The sequence below is a fragment of the Leuresthes tenuis genome, unplaced genomic scaffold, assembly GCF_036924035.1.
Source record: "Leuresthes tenuis unplaced genomic scaffold, fLeuTen1.0.hap1 SCAF_6, whole genome shotgun sequence".
NCBI lineage: Eukaryota > Metazoa > Chordata > Actinopteri > Atheriniformes > Atherinopsidae > Leuresthes > Leuresthes tenuis.
The window spans coordinates 4,153,206-4,172,802 of record NW_027325360.1 but is presented as its reverse complement, the minus strand read 5'-3'; the positions used below and the strand labels follow the sequence as shown (position 1 = coordinate 4,172,802).

The 19,597-nt window shown below is 42.0% G+C and overlaps 1 protein-coding gene across 1 annotated transcript in view; it reads left to right on the top strand.

Annotated features, from left to right (window-relative positions):
• The window catches only part of prdm6 (PR domain containing 6), a 114,908-nt gene extending 101,700 nt beyond the window's left edge, over positions 1 to 13,208 (top strand). The window contains exons 8-9 of the mRNA XM_072387268.1: positions 7,061 to 7,237; positions 13,001 to 13,208. Coding sequence (XP_072243369.1) covers positions 7,061 to 7,237; positions 13,001 to 13,115 — 292 coding nt within the window. The 3' untranslated portion in view covers positions 13,116 to 13,208. The remainder of the gene's footprint in view (positions 1 to 7,060; positions 7,238 to 13,000) is intronic.
• Positions 13,209 to 19,597: the final 6,389 nt, after the last annotated feature.

The following is a 19,597-nucleotide window of genomic DNA, read 5'->3' as shown; positions in this document are numbered from 1 at the left end:
TGGTTTGTCCCAGGTCCAGAGAGTGGGCCTTATCTGGCAACAAACTTTTACTTTTACTGAAAGAGAAAATGGATTTTCTTTGAAAAGAAAATGTCCTACACCACAAAATAATCAGTAAAATCATCGCTGCTATGTGCGGTGTTGTTCTTACTTTTACATTTTTACAGTCTCAGTTGTTACTCATCATAGATTTAATTTGACTAAGTGTAATTTAAATGATTTATCGTTTGTTAATTACATTTTGTAGTTCTCTGTCTCAAAGACTTATTGCTTAGTTTTTCTTGGCTGTGCTTAGTCCTTGGAAAGTTTTGAGGGGAGTGAAGCATTGTGGGTATTAAACAGCATTAATACACTGTGACTAAACCATGTCCACGGAGTTAAATCGAAATCAAGCCGTCTGCACTGTAAAGGCTGAGCTGTTGCATCTGTAGGATATGATGGTTCAGCAATAGGCATAAATATTTTGTGGAGATCAAACTATAAATGATTGATTGACTGTAAGGCGCAACATGCAGCTCCTTTCATGTTTTTCTTTGAGGTTAACTTGCTGCTGTGTGAGCTGAGAAAAATCTCAAAACACGATTAACTCAAAGTGTTTGCATGTCAGGCTGAAACAAGACTGTTTCTCTGTGCAGCTAAACAGTTGATGTTGAGGAGATTTATCACCCTACAGTGAAGATATATTTGCATTTAACACTAACACAGATGTGTGTCGACCCTGCTGGACACACAGATGTGTTGAAAAATGTGTGGCTGCGGGATAACGATCCATCACTGTGATGCACGGGCTTGTAGAAATTTCTTTTTTATTCTAAGATGTTTGTGTGCTGCTGGTGTGAAGAGCAGTAGAGCTTCAACTCACTGTGTTTCTGGGTCATAATGCACGTGTTCTGCTTACATGTATGAATGTTAACCTGTGTCACATGTTCATTATCGTGTAGAGTTAGTGTAACTTACTTAATGTGGTGTCAGAAAACAGTTCCTCAGACCTTTTCTGCACCATCACGTCTGCCTCGTCTGAAAACCAAAAGCAGAATTAAAGCTAGAAGCAGTTTGGTACAGTGAACGCAACATTAAATTCAGACAAATTGGAAATTGGAAAAGTATTGTGCGTTTTTTGGAAAAATCAGTGGGTGAAGACGTTTTCCAGAGAATGCTTAATTACTCTAAAAGCCAGCCCTGTCTGTGAGGCCGGGATATTGGCTGTTGGCTTTTTGTTCTAAGGCTCATTTGATAGTACAGCTGGTTGATGAGAAGACATTATGTGAGCTTTCTGCTTTAATAGGTCCGTCGATACAGCCTGAAAGAGAGGATGAGACGAGCGAGAAGGAGAGAGAAAGATGTTGGTGGGAAAAACAGAAGATAAAGGAAAAGAGTTTTGTTTGTGGGGGTGTCTTCCTCTGACTTTAATGTATGCATTTGTGCTCCTACATACAGTATATGTGTGTGTGTGTGTGTGTGTTCAGAGTCATTGATTGTGTATTGATGAAGCGGGAGCAGTGATTTATGGCTGTTGGTCTCTGGGGAATAATGTCTTCATATGACGGAGGAGACGTCCTCAAAGCACAAATATAACTGCGTATGGATTAGACCTCGTCCGTTCGGGTCAATCGACACCTTTCAGTCTGCATCACTGCACACACACACTGAGCCTGAAAATCAAAGTAAAACTCGATGCATCAATCCACTTTTTCGTGGTTCTGACCAGGTTCAGATACAGAAATTTAGAAATCAACCAGAACAAGGGGGCGGAGCCAAAACTGAGTGAAACGCCATGACAGAATCACGATTGTTGGTCACAGTGAAAGTCTTTGTTCTGTGTGCGATCATCCATTGATCCAGTGTGTGCGTATAAAACGTGTGTGTGTGTGTGTGTGTGTGTGTGTGTGTGTGTGTGTGTGTGTGTGTGTAAGAGATGCTGCGTCTAATAATCAAGAGTTCGCATCCGACCCAAATTTATGATGTTATGTTAACTGATGATTTTCCAGCTGCTACAAAGTTTTAGTTACAGTTCAAATGATCAGCTTCAATGCTTCGTTTAACTCCCACCAACATGTTCTGCTCAGCGGTCGCCCTGTTTCACACCCACAGTTATTATTGTCGCACAACGTTTGAAACCAGAGAAAACAACGAGTGAGGAGCAAAAAACCAGAGAAGAAGAGGAAAAGTGTCTAAAGTTTGGGAGCATTTCAAAGAAAAGAAAAGAGAAAACACTGTACAGTGTGTCCATTGTAAAAGCCAGGTAGCTTAGCACGATAGCACAGCGTCAAAGCTACAGCATCTCAGCGGACTGCAGCCAGTTCACAGCCGAGTCCACTGACAACACTACAAAACGAACTGCTTCCGTAAAACACCACAGAAGAAGTAGCGAGCTCAAACGTTATGCTGTGATGTGTTTGAGGGAAAAACAAAAAGCAGAAATCTGACACACTTTTGATTTTATGAACTCACCAGGAAGCACAAACTTATAGAATTTGTTAATATGAGAAATATGAGAAAAGACATGAGCTGTTTCCTCAGATCCATCCTTTAATCTCCGGTTGGATCATTTGTTTCTACAGGTGCATGTTGGTGCCTCACCTGGATTTTTATAGAAAAGGCCAGACTTACTTAAGTCTTTATAATAATATTTGATAATATTTCTCTGGCATCATCTTAGTTTAAAGTTTCTGGTTTGTTTCACTCAAAGTTTCACATATGGGCTGAAAAACATTAGAGATCTGCTTATTTTTCAGCTTTAGCTCAGTTCAGAACTGTTTCTGTTGTAATGTTGTGTTGTTGTGTGTCTGTTTGTCAGGCCGCTGACAGCAGACAGAACAAAGGAAACATCTGGTCATTTTTCAGTGAAACTAAACAATGTGATATCAAGAAATGAATGAAGTTCTGATGGAAATGTTTGAAAAGTGTGTCCTCGGGGTATCAGAGGACAGAGCTGGACAGTTTCAGGTTTCACTCAGCTGTCTTAGTGTTGTTCTGAGTAGTTCTGAGTCTGGTTTGGTGCTGAGGTCCGTTCTGAGAGAAACAGAAACCGTTGATTCATCCTGTTTATCACAGCATTGGAGTGGAATATCCATCAGTTTCTCCTTTTTCCCACATTTCCTGTCAGCATCTTTTCTGTTGAACTGTTGAAGGAAAAATAAAGAAGAAACAACTGTTCCACCTCTACAACAACCTCTGAGCCCCGGCTGATCACATGAAAACATGCGTGTGCGCCAACACATTTCTGTCTCGTAGCGTGTTAACTGAGCGGAGCAGGTTGGCGAGAACATTCTGCCTCTTTCATCAGCTCATGTGTTGGCGGTGTGGACACAGCGACATGCCAACACTGATTCTGTTGTCGTTCCCACATGTTGTGTTGAAAGGTGACACAGCGTTTATTGTCCTGAACCGCATTTCACAGACCGCATGTTAAAAGTGACCCATTTCACACACACAGAAGTGTGAACAACATGGCAGCCGGTTCTGCTCTCGTGGTCAGTGGCGTGACTACGAAGTGAAGTGTGACTTTATCAGACCAAGTGCCTCTTCTGTGTTTGTGTGAGCTTGTTGTGGCGTTGACTCTGAACATATCGGCCGTTAACAGACGCATTAACTGTGGTAGCTGCTGCTCAGACAAAGCTTTGTTTGGTAAAAAAGAAAAACAGATGTTTTACAGCTGTCCAGAGACACTTTTGGCATAAATGGTTAAATGTGGCCCAAAGATGGTGAGCTGGCTTCGACGTGGGTTTGGTCAAATGTTGGTAAAAAGAATCTGCAGATTTGGGTCATGTGACAGCTCACCTGAAGTGTGACCTCATCAGATGATCATTTCATGTGATTCTTTGATCAACAGTAACAAAATGATAATAATGAAACCAGAGATTTAATTTGCTCCTGCAGAATCCCGTGTTGCATCCTGCTGTTGAATGTAATTTTTCAGACATTTTATTATCTAACTTAAAGACTCTTCAGTCTCTGTATCTGTTCTTAGGTCCATGTAGGTCCTGGACGTCGACTTCGACTTTAGCACCGAGGTTTTTAATTTGTTCCTCTGTGATCATCGGCTAAACGGTTGCATTGCGTTCCCGAAATTTCAGACAAAGAATGTGTGCTTGCTGTCACTTGATTGTTCACGCAGTGCATTTAAAGTGGTCCTCGGAGGGATCTTTGCGTCTCAGTGGGCTGCTAATACGACCCAGCCTGAGAACGGTTTCCTTTCTGCTTTCCTGTTTGTTAAAGTTTGGTTCTGAATTGGTCATAGTGGGATAAACACGACCAGGAACGCCTATGTGTGTGGTAATTCATGCATTAATACTATATTTACATGTGCTTGTGTGTGCAAATGTCGTGGCTTTATATGCACACACCGTGTGTGTGTGTGTGTGTGTGATGGAGGAGTTCACGCTTCACCTCCTCCTCCTCCTCTTTCCACTGTAATAAACAATAACCGGGCATTAATCTCCCGGCCTGCTGCCTTAATAAATAATATCCACACATTCATCAACTTAAACTATTCACAATCAATGCAGCTCTTCATAGAAAACCCACCTAATAAATAGTGGTGCGGCCCACTGAGGCGTGAACTTATAGACCAGCCGGCTGATAAATGAACCGACCCCCACGGCGAGACGCCTTTTATGTGGAAAACTGCAAGTGAGAATTTTTCGATTTTATATTACACTATTTTACCCATATTACTGTTTGTGTGTGCTTCCTCTGCTGTGATATATTAGAGCGCTGAACATGTTGGTCTATTTGTTCCAGTTTACCTGTTTGAAGATACAGATGTCAGAGTTTTGTCTTATTGGTTTCAAAACAAGGCTCGGCTTTATTTTCAAGCAGAAGGTGGGACTTTGTTCCCGTTCCACCAAGCAGAGATTTCACCAACCTGCACAGGAGATATGTTCGTTTCAGAAGGAAAAGCAGCGACGGCCTGTAATATGTGCAGAAACACGTGGAAAATGTCACAGTATCACAGATGTGCCTGAACAGATTATAACTTTACTAAAAAACCTTTATTCACTTAAAGATCATAGAGGCAGCACGGAGGATTTTACCCGAATGTTGGTATTTTCATCCTTTAAAGATAAAATGGTTAGAGGTTGATAAGCAGGATGAATGTAAAATATATACAAAACGTGAGAATTAACATAAAATTAGAAATAAAGTGGGAGAAAAAGTCTCTATTTTACCAGCTGTGTCTGGATGGATTTAGATGGATTTAGTAATGCTACAACTAAATTTACAGGCTGACAAGCAACAGCAGCAATTATCTGACAGAGAGCTACAAACTGTGGGATGTTTGATGAGGATTATCACAGTTACATTAAAGTCTGTAAGTAAAGAAAGGAGGAGGACACAGTACAAAGTCCTCTGTGTTACTGCAGCACTTTGACTCATTAAACTTTGCAGGAAGACACCTAAAAGGATGATATTTCTGTTCAAATCAAAGCATTATTTCCAATATCTGGAGACAGGATGAGAGTTTTAAAATGATGATAGGAAACAGAGAGGATATGAGGCGCAGATGCGATCACACTGGAAGTGTCCTGTAAGTGAAAACAGAACAACTCGATAATGTTAGCAGGAGGCTGCGGGTTCAGCTCAGCTAATGGAAACACTGAGATTACATCAGCTGCTGTGTGCAGGCACACACACTGCTATTGTTTGGTTGTTTGTTTCAGTCCCATTGAGAACTCCCATTTGGGACCAGAGCGCACACACACGTGCACTCCACCCCCATACAAACGCACACAGTCACTTTATAACTATCTCTTCTTGCTCTGTTACTGTCCTCACACACACACACACACACACACACACACAGTCCATGATAGATGGTCCAGTCATGATCTAGGCCTGCATTGTTGATGAGGGTCACGCTGCCATGGTTACCGGAGCAGTGTCCGACTGCTTACCGTGGCGTCCTCGTCTCTGCCTGTTGGACTGGTGTCTGTCCACGTGGGCAGCTCTGAAATCTCTGCTGTGATAAATAAACAGTATCTACACACCCTGATGGATAATTAACACGTTAATGTCGACAAGAAAAGAGCCCCCCCCCATAAAGATGGACTCATCTCATCAGAGGTACAGGGACACGTGAACCCACCGGTTCATCTATTTACATCAGCTGTTCTGCATCTTTAAAGCTACTTTCACACCAAAAACTCTGAAAATGCTGCAGTGTTAAAGGGAACAATCCTGCATTAAAGCGTTCGAATGTGTCATAACATATAAACATAACACCGTCACATTTACAGTGTGGTGCATGGTGAGCGTAGCACAGAAAGAAGGTTTAAAAACACTAGTTTCCAACAGAAATGATCTGAACTAAACTGCGTTGCTCTGTTTACCCTCCAACATGTAGGTTTGTGATCATTTATGGACGTTTAGCTCCGTACAAAAGCTTCTACTTTTCTTAATTAGGGATGAATAATACCATAAAATGCTGATATTTCAACTTGATTCAGTTTCGATGCAAATGTGAAATGATTATCGATACTAGCAAACTGTTAGTAATGATCCATGACAAGTTTACTTTCTTTTATTAATAAAACAAATGGAGGAGGTGTGGTAAGTCAACAAGAAAAGAAAAGTGTTCCTGCAGCGGCGTAATATCCTCACTCTGCTGTTGTGTGGAGCGGCCGGGTGTGTTTCTGGCTCTTTGAGGTGGAAATGTGTCATCTGGTTTCACACGTTTTTATTGTTTTAGTTCAGAGGTCTCGCTGTAAACTGATTTCCATTTTAAAGTTCCTCCTTTGGTGGTCTTCAACACTTTTTCAGCGAGTGTCTGCGTTTATTATTTCAGAGGTGATGAGGTCAACAGGTGTGGATGCTGCTGCTCTGGTCACTTTTTACTGATGTTACTACCAGAGTTCAAATAAAAATGTTGTACTTTTAAATCTAACTGAATAGATTTCATGTGTTGTTGTAAAATATCTGAATGTGAAAGATTCCCACCAGGTGATGAGTCTGTAATAAATGCCACGACCGCTTTGTGATAAATGAAGCAGCTAAAGCAGCTTTTTCACAGTTAGTTTCACAGTGTAAAGACTCACCTGCCTGTCGTTGTCCCTGTCAGACCGTACCAGTGCGGCCACTGCTCCCAGTCCTTCTCGCAGCCATCTGAGTTGAGGAACCACGTGGTGACGCACTCCAGCGACCGACCCTTCAAATGTGGCTACTGCGGCCGGGCGTTCGCCGGCGCCACCACGCTCAACAACCACATCCGCACGCACACTGGAGAGAAGCCGTTCAAGTAAGTAACAGTGAGTACCCCCCACCCTTCTGCCCCTCCTGCCCGCTGCACAACAGTTAATTCTCACACCCGACTAACACCACCTGACCTCTCACCCGCTGACTCCACCGGGGAAGCCGTCCCTTACTGTAAAAATACTGTTTTGATTGGTTCAGATAAAACCCACAAAGCATCCCTCAGGCTCACAGGTGACATCAGATAATAACGTTTTTAGAAAAGTCTTCCATAATAACATCGCTGTGAAGCAAACAGTCGTATCTACGACAGATAAAACTCACAGGGTCAAAGGCCACATGGATTCTTTTCATCTGAACGACGCCTGCTGACCCTGTTTAATGACTAAAGAATACTGATAATTATCAATAATGATTGCTGCTCAGCGTTGGTTCAATAACAGAGAAGCGACAAAAACAGGTGAAGCTGATTTAAACGACTCAACATCTGTTACTGCAGCTTGTAAAAGTAAAATAAGAAGACAGACACTTCTTCTTTGTTCTGTATAAAGGTTTAAAATTCCTTCCCATATGATACAGATCAAAATAACGATTTCATGTCTATCTTTATGTCAGAGATCAATCATGAAATCTTCTAGTTTTAAACTCCTAACACCAATCGTTTTACTACACAAGGAAAAGTAAAAGACGTTTTATTTTTCATTCCTGGAGGAGAATAAAAGCAGAAAAGGTGCCTAAAACTTTGTATTTATAAGTTGTACTTTATTGTTTCGGTTAGTATTGTTAGTGATCCTGGTGTGGGATATTCAGCTCCATCAAGACTGGAGTGACCTCTGACCTCTGTGCGCGTTGCTGTTGCCTGGCTGTGATGATGAGCAGTGGGGACACTCCCTGCTTGTTCTTTGTAAATCGGACAGCATCAGCACAGTTGTTAGCAGCCTGGTAATGAATCTCTTTGCACCGCAACTGCTCATTTCCATTTTTCCCCTCAGTAAAGACGGATATAATTAGAGGGCAAGCCACTCTGAGGGGTTTGTGGATGCTGCTGCTGCTGTCATCCAATCAGCCGAACAGGACAATCAGGATTCCCCAGGTGGGCGAAGAGGTCAGCGCTCAGAGAGAGGGCAGGACAAAGGCTGAAAGAGGAACAAGTACAAAAGAAAGTGAAGAAAGCAAAATAAGCAGTTTGACATGTGTCAGGGGAAAGCAGCAAGAAACAGATTAACATTTTTAATAAGTAATCAGAGATATTCAGGCCTGTCATTGATGTGGAGAGTTAAGGTGGGGCAGGAAGAGTGGAGGAACAAGAGATCATGGAATAAAAAGTTAAACGACAGGCACTGGTGAGCAACCCTGTTAAGGCAAATCAGAGCTTTAATGAGCAATCAGAGGGAACTCCGAACCTTTTCATCAGCACTTCAGAGTCTCTGTGGAGGCTGAGCGGGACAAAGACAATCACAGACGGGCGTCAGAAATCTTTAGCAGATCGATGGCCTCGGGGAGTTATCTCCTTTCGGTCGGTGCAGCGGATAGATTAAAGCTGCCACTGTCGCTTTGTCAGAAGGGAAACGCTCAACTTTATTTTCCTGCTGAGGAGACGGAGGCTCCTGTTCTGTGTGGTCGGCAGCTTTTCTGGAGTGTGGCGCCTCTCCTCCGGTCTGTCAGAAAAGCTAAAAACACTCCTTTAAGTGACATCTTCAGGACTAAAAGAAACATTCTGTTTACCCTGTTCAGCAGAAATCTTCCTCTAATAAGAGATTAAAAATAATATTTATATCTTTATCTTTTATACCTCTACAGCTTGACAGACTCACAGAAAATAAGTATAATAATAATAATAATAATAATAATAATGTTATCAGCCATCAAATTTCCCCTTCATCAGACACAGAAGAACACTTTGTGTCCACCCGCTGGCTCCAGTAACCAGTTAGATTTTCTCAGGCATAGAAGCGACATTAAGGAGAAAAATGTTGTTTAAGACATTTATATTTCTTATTAAACTTGTATTAAAACCCTTTAGCATAAGTTCCCTGTTTGTCTGCTTAGTTTTTCTGAAGAGTTTAATTTTAGGTTTGCTGACAAGCAAAGAAATTATTAACCACAACAGTCTGGTACGTTATTGTTGGAAAGTGTGTGGAAATCCCATCATTATGAACTACAACCATCAACTCATCACCATTTTCTACTCACTCTTAATTCAGGGTCACAGGGGGGCTGGAGCCTATCCCAGTTACTACTGGACAAAAGGCAGGGTACACCTGGACCGGTCAGTCCATCACAGAGACAACAGAGAGACAAACCATGCAGGTTTAGAATCAGTTAACAGGAGGTGCTAACCACCACACCACGAGCTTCAAGTGGTTCTTTGCTCTTTTTTAGGTGAAAAATTTAGTGATATTGCACCATCTACGCTTAAGCTCCTGCTGAAGAGTTTTGAACGACTGTGGTGTGGCCACGAACACATCTCAGAGACTGGCTGTAAGGATTATTTCATGATCATTATCTTGATTATACAGTTGGCTCATAAGGCAAAAGAAATGTAATTGTACATTTAAATGGATTATATTCAACCTTAGTTACCACTGTGAGCAGCAGCCGCAGCTCAGACCAAAACAAAGCCAAAACCCAAAGTTCAACAGCTCATAAATCTGTCAGATAAAACTGACCAGTTTCAACTCACATCCTATCCTCTCTTTATATGACTCTTTAAACCAAACAAGGTTCGTTATTCAGATAATAATTCCTCTCTCCAAAAGGAACTAGTGTGAACATGTTGGATGATGAGCGTAAACAGGAATTATGAGTTCTCTGTTAAAGACATCAACACAGTGTTGGCAGTTGTATTAAAGTTTAAAATGATTTAGAATTGATTTTTCCAGTACAGCCACAGAACTGAAACTATCATCTAAAAGTGTCTGTTGGTTTTCAGCAGGTGCAACAAACTCTTCCCACTCAGAAATCATCTGAAGTCTAATGTCTGTTACAATTAAGCTCCTGAGCGCCTGATGGATTCTGTGAGGAGTTCTGTGATAAAACGTGGGGTCAGATTTTCTCCCTGACTGCTGCTGTAATCTGAACACAGGTTAATAAAACACACACCCCATATACATGTGTCTGGTCCCAGCAGGCCTTCAGTTTGTATCAATCTGTGAATGAACACAATCTGTGTTGTGTGTCTCTCGTTCTGTCCCTCTGTACAGAGCAGATTAAGGTAAGAGGTGAGCTTAAACTTCACTGATCCTTGAGGAAAATTGATTAAAGCTTCTGTCATCTTGTCAGGACAAACTGCTCAAAATTATTTTTCCCCTGCTGAGAAAAGAAGAAGACGTTCAGTAACAGATGGCTGCTGGTCAATAGCCAGCGGACTTCGGACGCCTTGTCTCAGCTCTGCTCTTTGTTCTGAAAGAGGACCATCTTCATGTCTGTCCTGCTGGATAAGCTGCTGTGACAGAGGAGCTTCAGAGGGGCTTTGATGTTGGAAGCTGTTGTGGTTTTTAAATTTAAAGACAAATAGCAGAAGGATATCCACCTTGAGGGCAGAGCAGTTAGAGATTCAGTCATGGGGTCTGTTTTCTTTTTCTCGTCCTGGAAGAAATTCACAAAACGAGAAGTTCCATCTGCTAATTGTTTGGTGGTTTGTTAGATGCTTCTCACACACACTCAAACTCATTATAATACATGAGGTCTTTGGTTTTAGTTACAGTTATACTGTAGTAGAGTCCAACTCATCCAGGATGGGTTTGCCTGGCTGAATAACTGTTGGATGTAATATATTATATATATTTTAGTGCTTTCTTTAATCGGGTGTATTTTTTTGGTCACATTCTCCAAATTATGCCACTGGCTGTCACGACATCCCATACAAGGGGTACTCAGTACTTTAAAGCCACATATTGAGTACTCTGAATGCTTTTTGTTAAAGGTTTTAGAGCGCACCGTACTGTAGTGGCAGCAAGCTGCAGCAGCCCCGAAAACACTGTATCTATTTGGTATTTAGATGTTTATGGATTTTTGAGAGATTATCCTACGTTGATTTAGAAGCCGTAACGATTCGATGAAATGTTCTCATACTTCTAAGATTTTCAGACATCAGTTATGATGATTTACTATGGACATGGAAAAGTTGTTTACCAACAGAAACAGCTGATCAAGCGTTATAAAACCAAACTAATACCTGAAAAGAGACTAAAATTTTTGTTGACAAGGAAACACCATGGAGGTCAGGCATGAACACGATGGAGAATTCATTGTAGTTTCTGGAGATTTTAGCCATGTCTCTCTTTCCACCAGAGAAACTGTAAATTTTGATTTATGCAAGTATAGAAGATTATTACAGCTCCTCTACCTGTCCTCCCATTAGGAAACTCAGATCACAATCTGGACTTCTCCCCTATAACTACACACCTGATATGTAGCAGCAACCTGTGATCAAAATGAGTTTAAGGAGCTGGTCTCAGGAAGCTGAACAACCTCTGAAGGGGTGCTTTGAATGGCTGATGGCGATAATATCAATGCCATGACTGAGCATAACGTGGAGAGTATTATCCTCTAGGACAGTGAGGAAACAAAGCCAGAAACAAACCCTGGATCATCAGTGACCTGAAAAAGCTGCTGAACATCACAAAGAAAGCCTTCCGGGAGAGAAACGGAGAGTTATTGAGCAGTGTTCAAAAACAGTCAAATTAGAAGATAAGAAAAGAGCAAGTAGCTGCACAAATAAATGCTAGAAAGCGAGCTCCAGCAGAACAATGTGAGAGATGTTTACCTTCTCCTAAAATAGTGTTCTTATATTACCAATATTTTATATAATAATATTTATTAATTTTTTCTTTAACGATCAAGCTTTTACTACAGACACATTTGTGTTGTAGATCAGTGAAACTGGAGCAGTTAACATAAAAAAAGGCTCTAAGTTCTTTCCCATTTACAGTAAAGTCACCATTTTAAAAACTACCTCAAGCTTTAAAGGCGTCATTGAGCATTTCAAGGTCGTATTTTAACAGCTGAACATGTTTGGTCACTGCTGTTCAAACAAGCTTAGCGGTATCTGCTGCCCCCCCCAAAAACTTTTAACATTAAGTTTAAGACATTCGTTGGTACAGAAAGTCTAAAGAAACTAAAGAGTTAACACACAGTTGTGCCTCTGAGCAAGCAAAACTCCAGTTAAGAAGCTTGTAAATGAACATTGTGGAGTCCACACTGATGCTGAGCTTCAGCACAAAAACCGTCTCTCCTCCTTTATCTCACTAACAGCCCCCCCCCCCACCGCTGCCTGCCATCTATCTAACAGCATGTTAGTCTTGTTTCAGGGCTGTTAAGTCCAATACCTCAACGCAGCTTTCTCTTTGAAGAGCCTCCACACACACACACACATTTATACACATTTAAATGCCCCCACACCCCTCCAGTTCACACTAAAAGCTCCCTCTCTTCTCTGCTGCTATTGAAAGTGACAGTGACACTGCCTTATCAGGCCTGGATATATCTGAGCGTGTGTGTGTGCGTCAGTGTGTGTTAAAGTGTGTGAGACGGGATGCCCTCCTCGGCCTGCTAGATAGATTATTGACAGGTGGACTGCGAGTGTAATTTGTTGGTCAGGTTGTGAAGATCAGGGCAACAATTACAGTTGCTGCTCCGCTGGGCCTCACACACACTTTGTACTGTCACTGGATATTAGTGTTAACGGGAAGGTGTGTGTGTTGGTGCTGTTTCAGTATCTTCAGCTGTGTTATTTTTCTGAGCTTCTCCACATGTTAAACTCTTAAATTAATCTCCGTCCTTTCTCTCTTCTGTGTGTGTGTGTCAGGTGCGAACGTTGCGACCGCAGCTTCACGCAGGCCACGCAGCTCAGCCGCCATCAGCGACTTCCCAACGAGTGTAAACCGGTGAACGAGAGCAGCGAGTCCATCGAGGTGGATTAACCCCCGACTGTCACCACGTCCACATCAAATCAGCTACGTTTGAAAACGACTTCTCTCTGTTCGGGTCTCCGCCCACACTGAGCCGACACGTTTAACTCCTGAAAAGGCAGATTTTTGTCTCATCAACTCGACTGAAACGCTGACCTCTGTCTTTGCTGTACGGCACACAGGAAGAAAACGGCCTTGTTTCTGTGTTTTAACTCAGATTTATTCATACGGTCCTGATTACGTGCGGTCAGAGGGTGTCGCTCGCACGTCAAAGCCTTCAACACACTCTGACCGCTTGTTCTGAAGGCGTCGACACTGAGCTGTAGTGATGCTGACAGTTCGGATTCAATCGGCTCAGCAGCAGATGAACAAAGACACGCGGCGGTCTGGAATCAGATCAGCAGAAACTGGGAATGACCAAATCCCAATTTATTTGTACCAGATCTGGGTCTAATTTCAGGAGTTTTTCATACCAGCTCTGATCTGATGCGGATGTGTACCCGAATGTTGATAAATTAGTGTCAAACGCACTGAATTTTACACCTTTTATTCATCAGTTAAAACTACCGAAGCGCCTGTTAGTTATAACTAACTGCTTTATCCTCGATGTGATTAAAAAGACCTTCAGGGCAGCAGAAATGTACAAAATTATGCTTCTTTTAACATTAAAGCATATAAACTTCTTCTGGCAGGCGTCTGAGATAAATTTAATTTAATTTGGTCAAAGTTCTGCTGGAAATAGAAGCTTCTCTCTAAATGTTTTACACTTTGATCTTTTAGGAGGAAGAAATAACAAAAATCTCACATTTTATTTTCCACCCATCAGAGACACGGAAGGTTAATTATTGGATAATTAATTAATTTAAAGTGGTTTATTGTTGAGTTTTTAAGCTCTTTTGTCCAGAATTAGGTTTTTACTCTGATGTTATATATTCATTATATTCTTTAAAATTAAGAGGAATTTTAGACCTAACTGACTCATATGAAGTGAAAAGTTGCGTCTGAGAACTCCAAGAACCGGTTCTAATACGATCAATAACGAGTGAATGAAGATGGTCGGGGAACTTTATTTGTACCTGTAGGTGGGTTTGTTCTGCAGCCGACGGTTTAACATCCACACAGCAACAGAAAACCTGGTAAAAGGTTTCAGTGTGGACGGAGACAAAAGTTTTCACTTTCAGGCTCAGATTTCAGGCTCAGTGTGGCTGGAGGTCGTTTACGTTCCTGTGTGATCCGAAGCTTCCCTCGTTCTGAGCGTCCCGATTCAGCCAAACCAAAGATCCTTGTTTTCCCAGCAGAGACGCAGAGCTTCCAGTTGGAGGAGTCAAACTCTCCAACTTTGTGGACGCAGATATTTATTGGAGACCATTGGGAATCCCAACATGTTTCCTTCCAAAGAAAACTTTCATGAAACTGGGACAAAAACATTTAAATACCAAAAAAGACCAGACTGACAGTCTGCCTGTAGCTTTACCTCTCAGTTTCTTCATTTCTCTGCAACATCGATGCCAAAGGAGGGCGAAACCAAAGCAAACGGACTGGGAGAGCAACAACGGCACGAGCGCCCGAGGAAGAAACCAACTAAAGAAAGAGTAAAAAAAAGAAAAGTTCTATTTATCTTCCTGCTCATATCATGCTGCAAGCACTTTTATTTTAAGATGTTGATGAGTTCATGTCTGCAGCACATGTAAAGAGAAACGAAGCCAAGTACAGAAGAGATGATGATGGATGTGATTTCTTATAGAAATATTCCCACAGCGTTAAGTATGAAGAGGACACAGCATGTGTTTTTGTTTTCATTTTGGCATTTAAAATGTTTTTTATGGTTCCAGCATTCTGTTCTTCACCTTTGTGAAGTCGTCTCGAATCCACTCAGCAGCCTCAGATGTGTAAATAGTCATGACTTTGTATTTAAAGGAGGGGCGATAAAAGCAGTTATTACATGAACACCAAATAAGTTGTTGTGCCTGAGAGTTAAAAAAGCTTTAATAATAATAATGACGATGATAATGAGCTGAGAACTGTAACTTCTCTTTTCCAAAGACCAACTGAGTGTTGAACCTGTGAGTCCAAAACCAAAACTCGAAGGGATGTTTCACTGCGGGGAAGGAAAACGCACGTTTTAACTCAAAAGCTGAGTGAAAGAGCTCAGCTTCGGGTTCTGTTGAAGACGTTTAACGTGAAATCTCTCATGTTACAGCGTGTCTCCATCACTGACATCTAGTGGTCAGTTTGGGGATAGCAACCATCGGTGATGCTGTCCAGTCATTAAAATCTGCCACTATCGCTTAATCTGGTTCAGCAGGAGGCAAAAGACAGAAAATTAAAGTCCTCATATTTATGAATCACCGTTAGTTCGACTGGATGAAAATAATCAGGCGTCGCTATAAAAGCTGCGGCTGATCCTGAGCTGAAGGAGACAGTTAAGGAAGCTCCTTTCCTCAGAGGTTGGACTCATTTAACCTCCCGGCTGGACCCAGAGACCCAGAGACCCATCACAGCTTTCCACCTGAGTTTCTGCTCGTTTTCTGCTTGTTTCTCCTGCAGTAAATCTGCTTTTTGCGCTCATTTGGTGACGATTCTGTGATGATCCTGATGCCAACATGGCTCCCAGCTGCAGGGGTTGAATAAAGTCCAAACCTTTGTGAAGGTTAAACCTCAGTGAAACATCTCTTTATCCAGAATGCAGATTGAGCCGACGCTGTACATAGAAAACAACAAACTATCAGATTTTGTATGATGGATCAGTGGAACTGAGCTGAGACATGAGCATTCAGAGACCATCGATCCGAGTTCAAACCAAATACCTGATTTCTAACCTGCCTCAGACGGTGAAATCATTTCCTCTGTGATCAAACTGACAGAATCTGATGGGACAAAACAGAGTTTTAGGAATCTATTTTGACTTGATCTTGTTTGCATGATGTCCCGACTCCCCTCGCCTTTTTTCTAACGAACGTACAGAATGAGATCTAAAACCAAGCAGACGTTGTTCCATTGGAAATAAAAGCTGAAGTCCAGTTTTGATTCTTATCAGAGGTGGTTTTGTTCTGTTTTTGTACCGTTCGATGACCTGATCTCACACATGAGCTCCAAGGTTCGGAGGCCTCTGATGAAATAAAGTTCCAACACTTCATTTGTACCTTTTATAACATCCAAACAAATCTACTAAAGCTGTTAAAATCATCTAATGATGAAAAACTATAAAAACAGTAAAGATAGTAAAGTAGATTATCCCCATTATTTGTTCTGCTTCTTAAAATATTCTGCTGTTATTTGGTTTTTCTGATCAGTTGGATGAGGGATAAATTGATTTCCACTGAATATGATCACAATAAATAACACAAATTTCATATAAATTATCAGGAGGAAGCAGCCTTTGTGTTTTCCAGTCAAACCCAGGATAAATAATATGATCGATGCGCTTCAGATGGATTTTATTTGACCTTTTAAGCCTGTTTCTGTGGCACCGTTTCCCCAAAATGTGTAACTTTTCCTTTAAATATGAGTATCGTCTCCAAAAGTCGGACTCAGCTGTCGCTTTTGATGTTTTAGGACAAAGGAAGGCTCACGTCTAACCTCAGATTATGGGTGAAAGCTGCTGTTGCTGCCACACAGAAGGCTCGGCTCTGACCACCAGCTGCATCTACTTACTGCTAATAATCTGTAACACGCTCAGCTCTGTCCCTCTGCAGGCTGGATGTTTTCCACTTTCCAGCCTGATTTCAGAGATTATTCCTGCGAGGATTCGACAAATTCACTTAAACAAACACAGTCGGAGCTTTCGGACATCAATCACAGCTGTTTTTTTCACCGTGGGAACCGGATCCAAACCCACAGGCCAAACAAATGATCACACAGCCACCAGTTTCATGGCTTTCTCCCCCCTTTTTTTTACTTAAACGAGTCCAGATTAGATTTCGTGTAATGAGATTATAGCAGTGATAGTTTTAATTAGAAGCAGTTAGAGCAGGAGAAGGAAAACAAACTGAGAGGAACTGCTGACGGAGGAGGAAAACTGTTTGGAGTTTCATTTGTTTGAACAAGTTGAAATGAGAAAGAAATTAAAGGAATGTGCAGGAAAAGGAAAAACCCACCAGCGGTTGATTTATGAGCTCCACTGAGGTGATATGAAACATATTCACTGAGTGAAAGAAGCTCATTAGGACGTAATAATCACATTAAAACCGGGTCCACTGCTGCTGTTTGTGTCTGATGGCGTCAGATCCGGTGCCGCCTTTTAGCTCCTGGTCAGCAGGTCGTGATCATGTGACCCAACGGACTGAGTGGGAGCAGAAAGCCCGTCTCAAACACGCTCTTTAGGCTGCGTTTGGTTCGGTTTAGGCTTAAAAATGTGTTAAAAAAAGGTTTAAATCACCATATGTTTGTCTGTCTCCGTGTTATGACGCACATACGTGTAACGTGTTTTATCTGCTGTCTCATAACGACACGAGGTGAGAAAAATAACATATTAACCTGAGTTAAACCCACAACAAAAGGGTGGAAATCTCTAATGAAAGTGACCGCAGGAGACACCGAGGGCCTGAAGAAGAAGAAGGAGGATAATGTGGAAAGAGGGGGCCGTGACCCCCCCCCCGAAACTGGGAGAGTTTCAGCAGATTCCAGGAACAACATCAGAGATCCATCCAGAAGACGCAGTTCAAGGAACCGAACCCACAGGTTCCCAGGCCTTTAGGAGAGGCTTCAAGGCCACAGCCAATGAGGGGGGGGGGGGTTCACTCTGTTTTGCTCCTCATTAGCAGCGATGTCAACATCAGCAGAAGAAGAAAAGCAGCAGAGGAGCAGCAGCAGTGGCTCTAATGGTTTGCTTCTGGCGCTCTCAAAACCAATCAGACATGAAGGTTTTTCTTCTGGGTTTTAATTGGAAACACGTTGGAGGAGAAACGCTTCAGTGTGAGAAAATCTGTCTGCTGGAAACCGCACCGCTAATATTTCATGTGAGCGGGATTCTCATTGGTGCGCGATTCACGTGTCGACAGGAATACGGCGCTCCCACACGCGTGTCACAGATCCGCCGCAGGAAGTGTGCGACACGGAGTTTCTGCTGGACTGTAGATGAACTTTATTATTAAGAAGAAAGGAAGCGAACCAGAACCGGTCCTCAGGCTGCAGAGCGTCGCCAGAGAAGATACTCAGCACCCGGTGATGTCATCGCTCAGCGTGTGCGTGACGGATATGCAGCAAACATGGCTGCTTTAACGTCCCCGCCATCAGCGGATGGAAATCTCTCTTTTGAGGCCCATGTGGAACATCTTTTACAGCAACTGAAACCAAGTAGGAATAAAACTCACATTCAATGCCAGGAAATAGCCTGTTCCTGCCAACGTTTCACTGATTGCGGCGACATTATGTGCCTGTAAATCACAGCTGTCATCACCATCCGTGCACAGACCGCTGCATCGGTTATTAATCCGGCCTTCGTGCATTTTTATCCTCCCACACAGGCGTGTCCAGTTTAAGGAACATTTCATTTTCAATGAATAATGCTCCTTCTGCTCCATTTCTTCCATCAAAGATCTGGAATACTGATGGGTCTGACCACAGATGGTCCATCCCAGACGCCTCCGAGCCCAGAGAAGTGGACGAGGTTAACATCAGGCTTCTTTCCTGCACAGTAAAGCTTGTGAATGGAACTCTGTACTTTGTGCTTGACAAAGGTTTCCACAGTAATCCCTCGTCCATGTGCTTCCATCAGCTGTTGATGAATGACGGTTCTTCATGAGGGGTCAGAGGTCACGGGTGTCCATCTTAGGCTGATATTCTGCACAGTAGAGGGAGAAATATGCAAATCCCTTCCAGTCTTTCTTTGAGGAACGTTGTTTTTAAACACAAACCATCAAGCTTCCTCAGATTTGGGGCGTCGGAGAGATTCTCAGCAGCCTGAAGTCTGCAGAATCCGTCAGAACAAGTTTTACCAGCTGGACGTTCAGATAAAACTCAGATAAACACAGATTCCACATCACATCGTTCCTCCTCAGTCGATCGATGAGTCGGGAACATCTGCACACACCGATGCTCTTCTGTTACTTTAAAGTTTCACCTTCTATTTCTTCTTCTTTGGTTTTGCCACATTTAACGTCACTTTTTATCAGTGAGAATGCTGTAAAACACCCAGAAATTATCCAGAATCCTAATTTCCAACAACTTTGATGGTTCAGTTGATGCTTCGAGTGCAAACTGCTGCTTTTACACTTCTAAGTGATTCTATTTATATATAATTATCTTATTTTATGAGTTTATTTTTGTCTCTTTCAGCACAAATTCTTTTGACATGTTATTTTGAATCTTTTCGCTGGTTTGAGACTTTTTGTTCTTCTCATTATGTTTATTATGTAAAATAAAATCAGAGGTGCACATATAGAGAGAATAAATACTGAAGAAGCAGCTTTTTATTGGATATTTATTCTCCTCATATGTTCATCTGACTGTAAATATAATAAAAAAATAGATTTTTTACATGGAATCAAACAGAA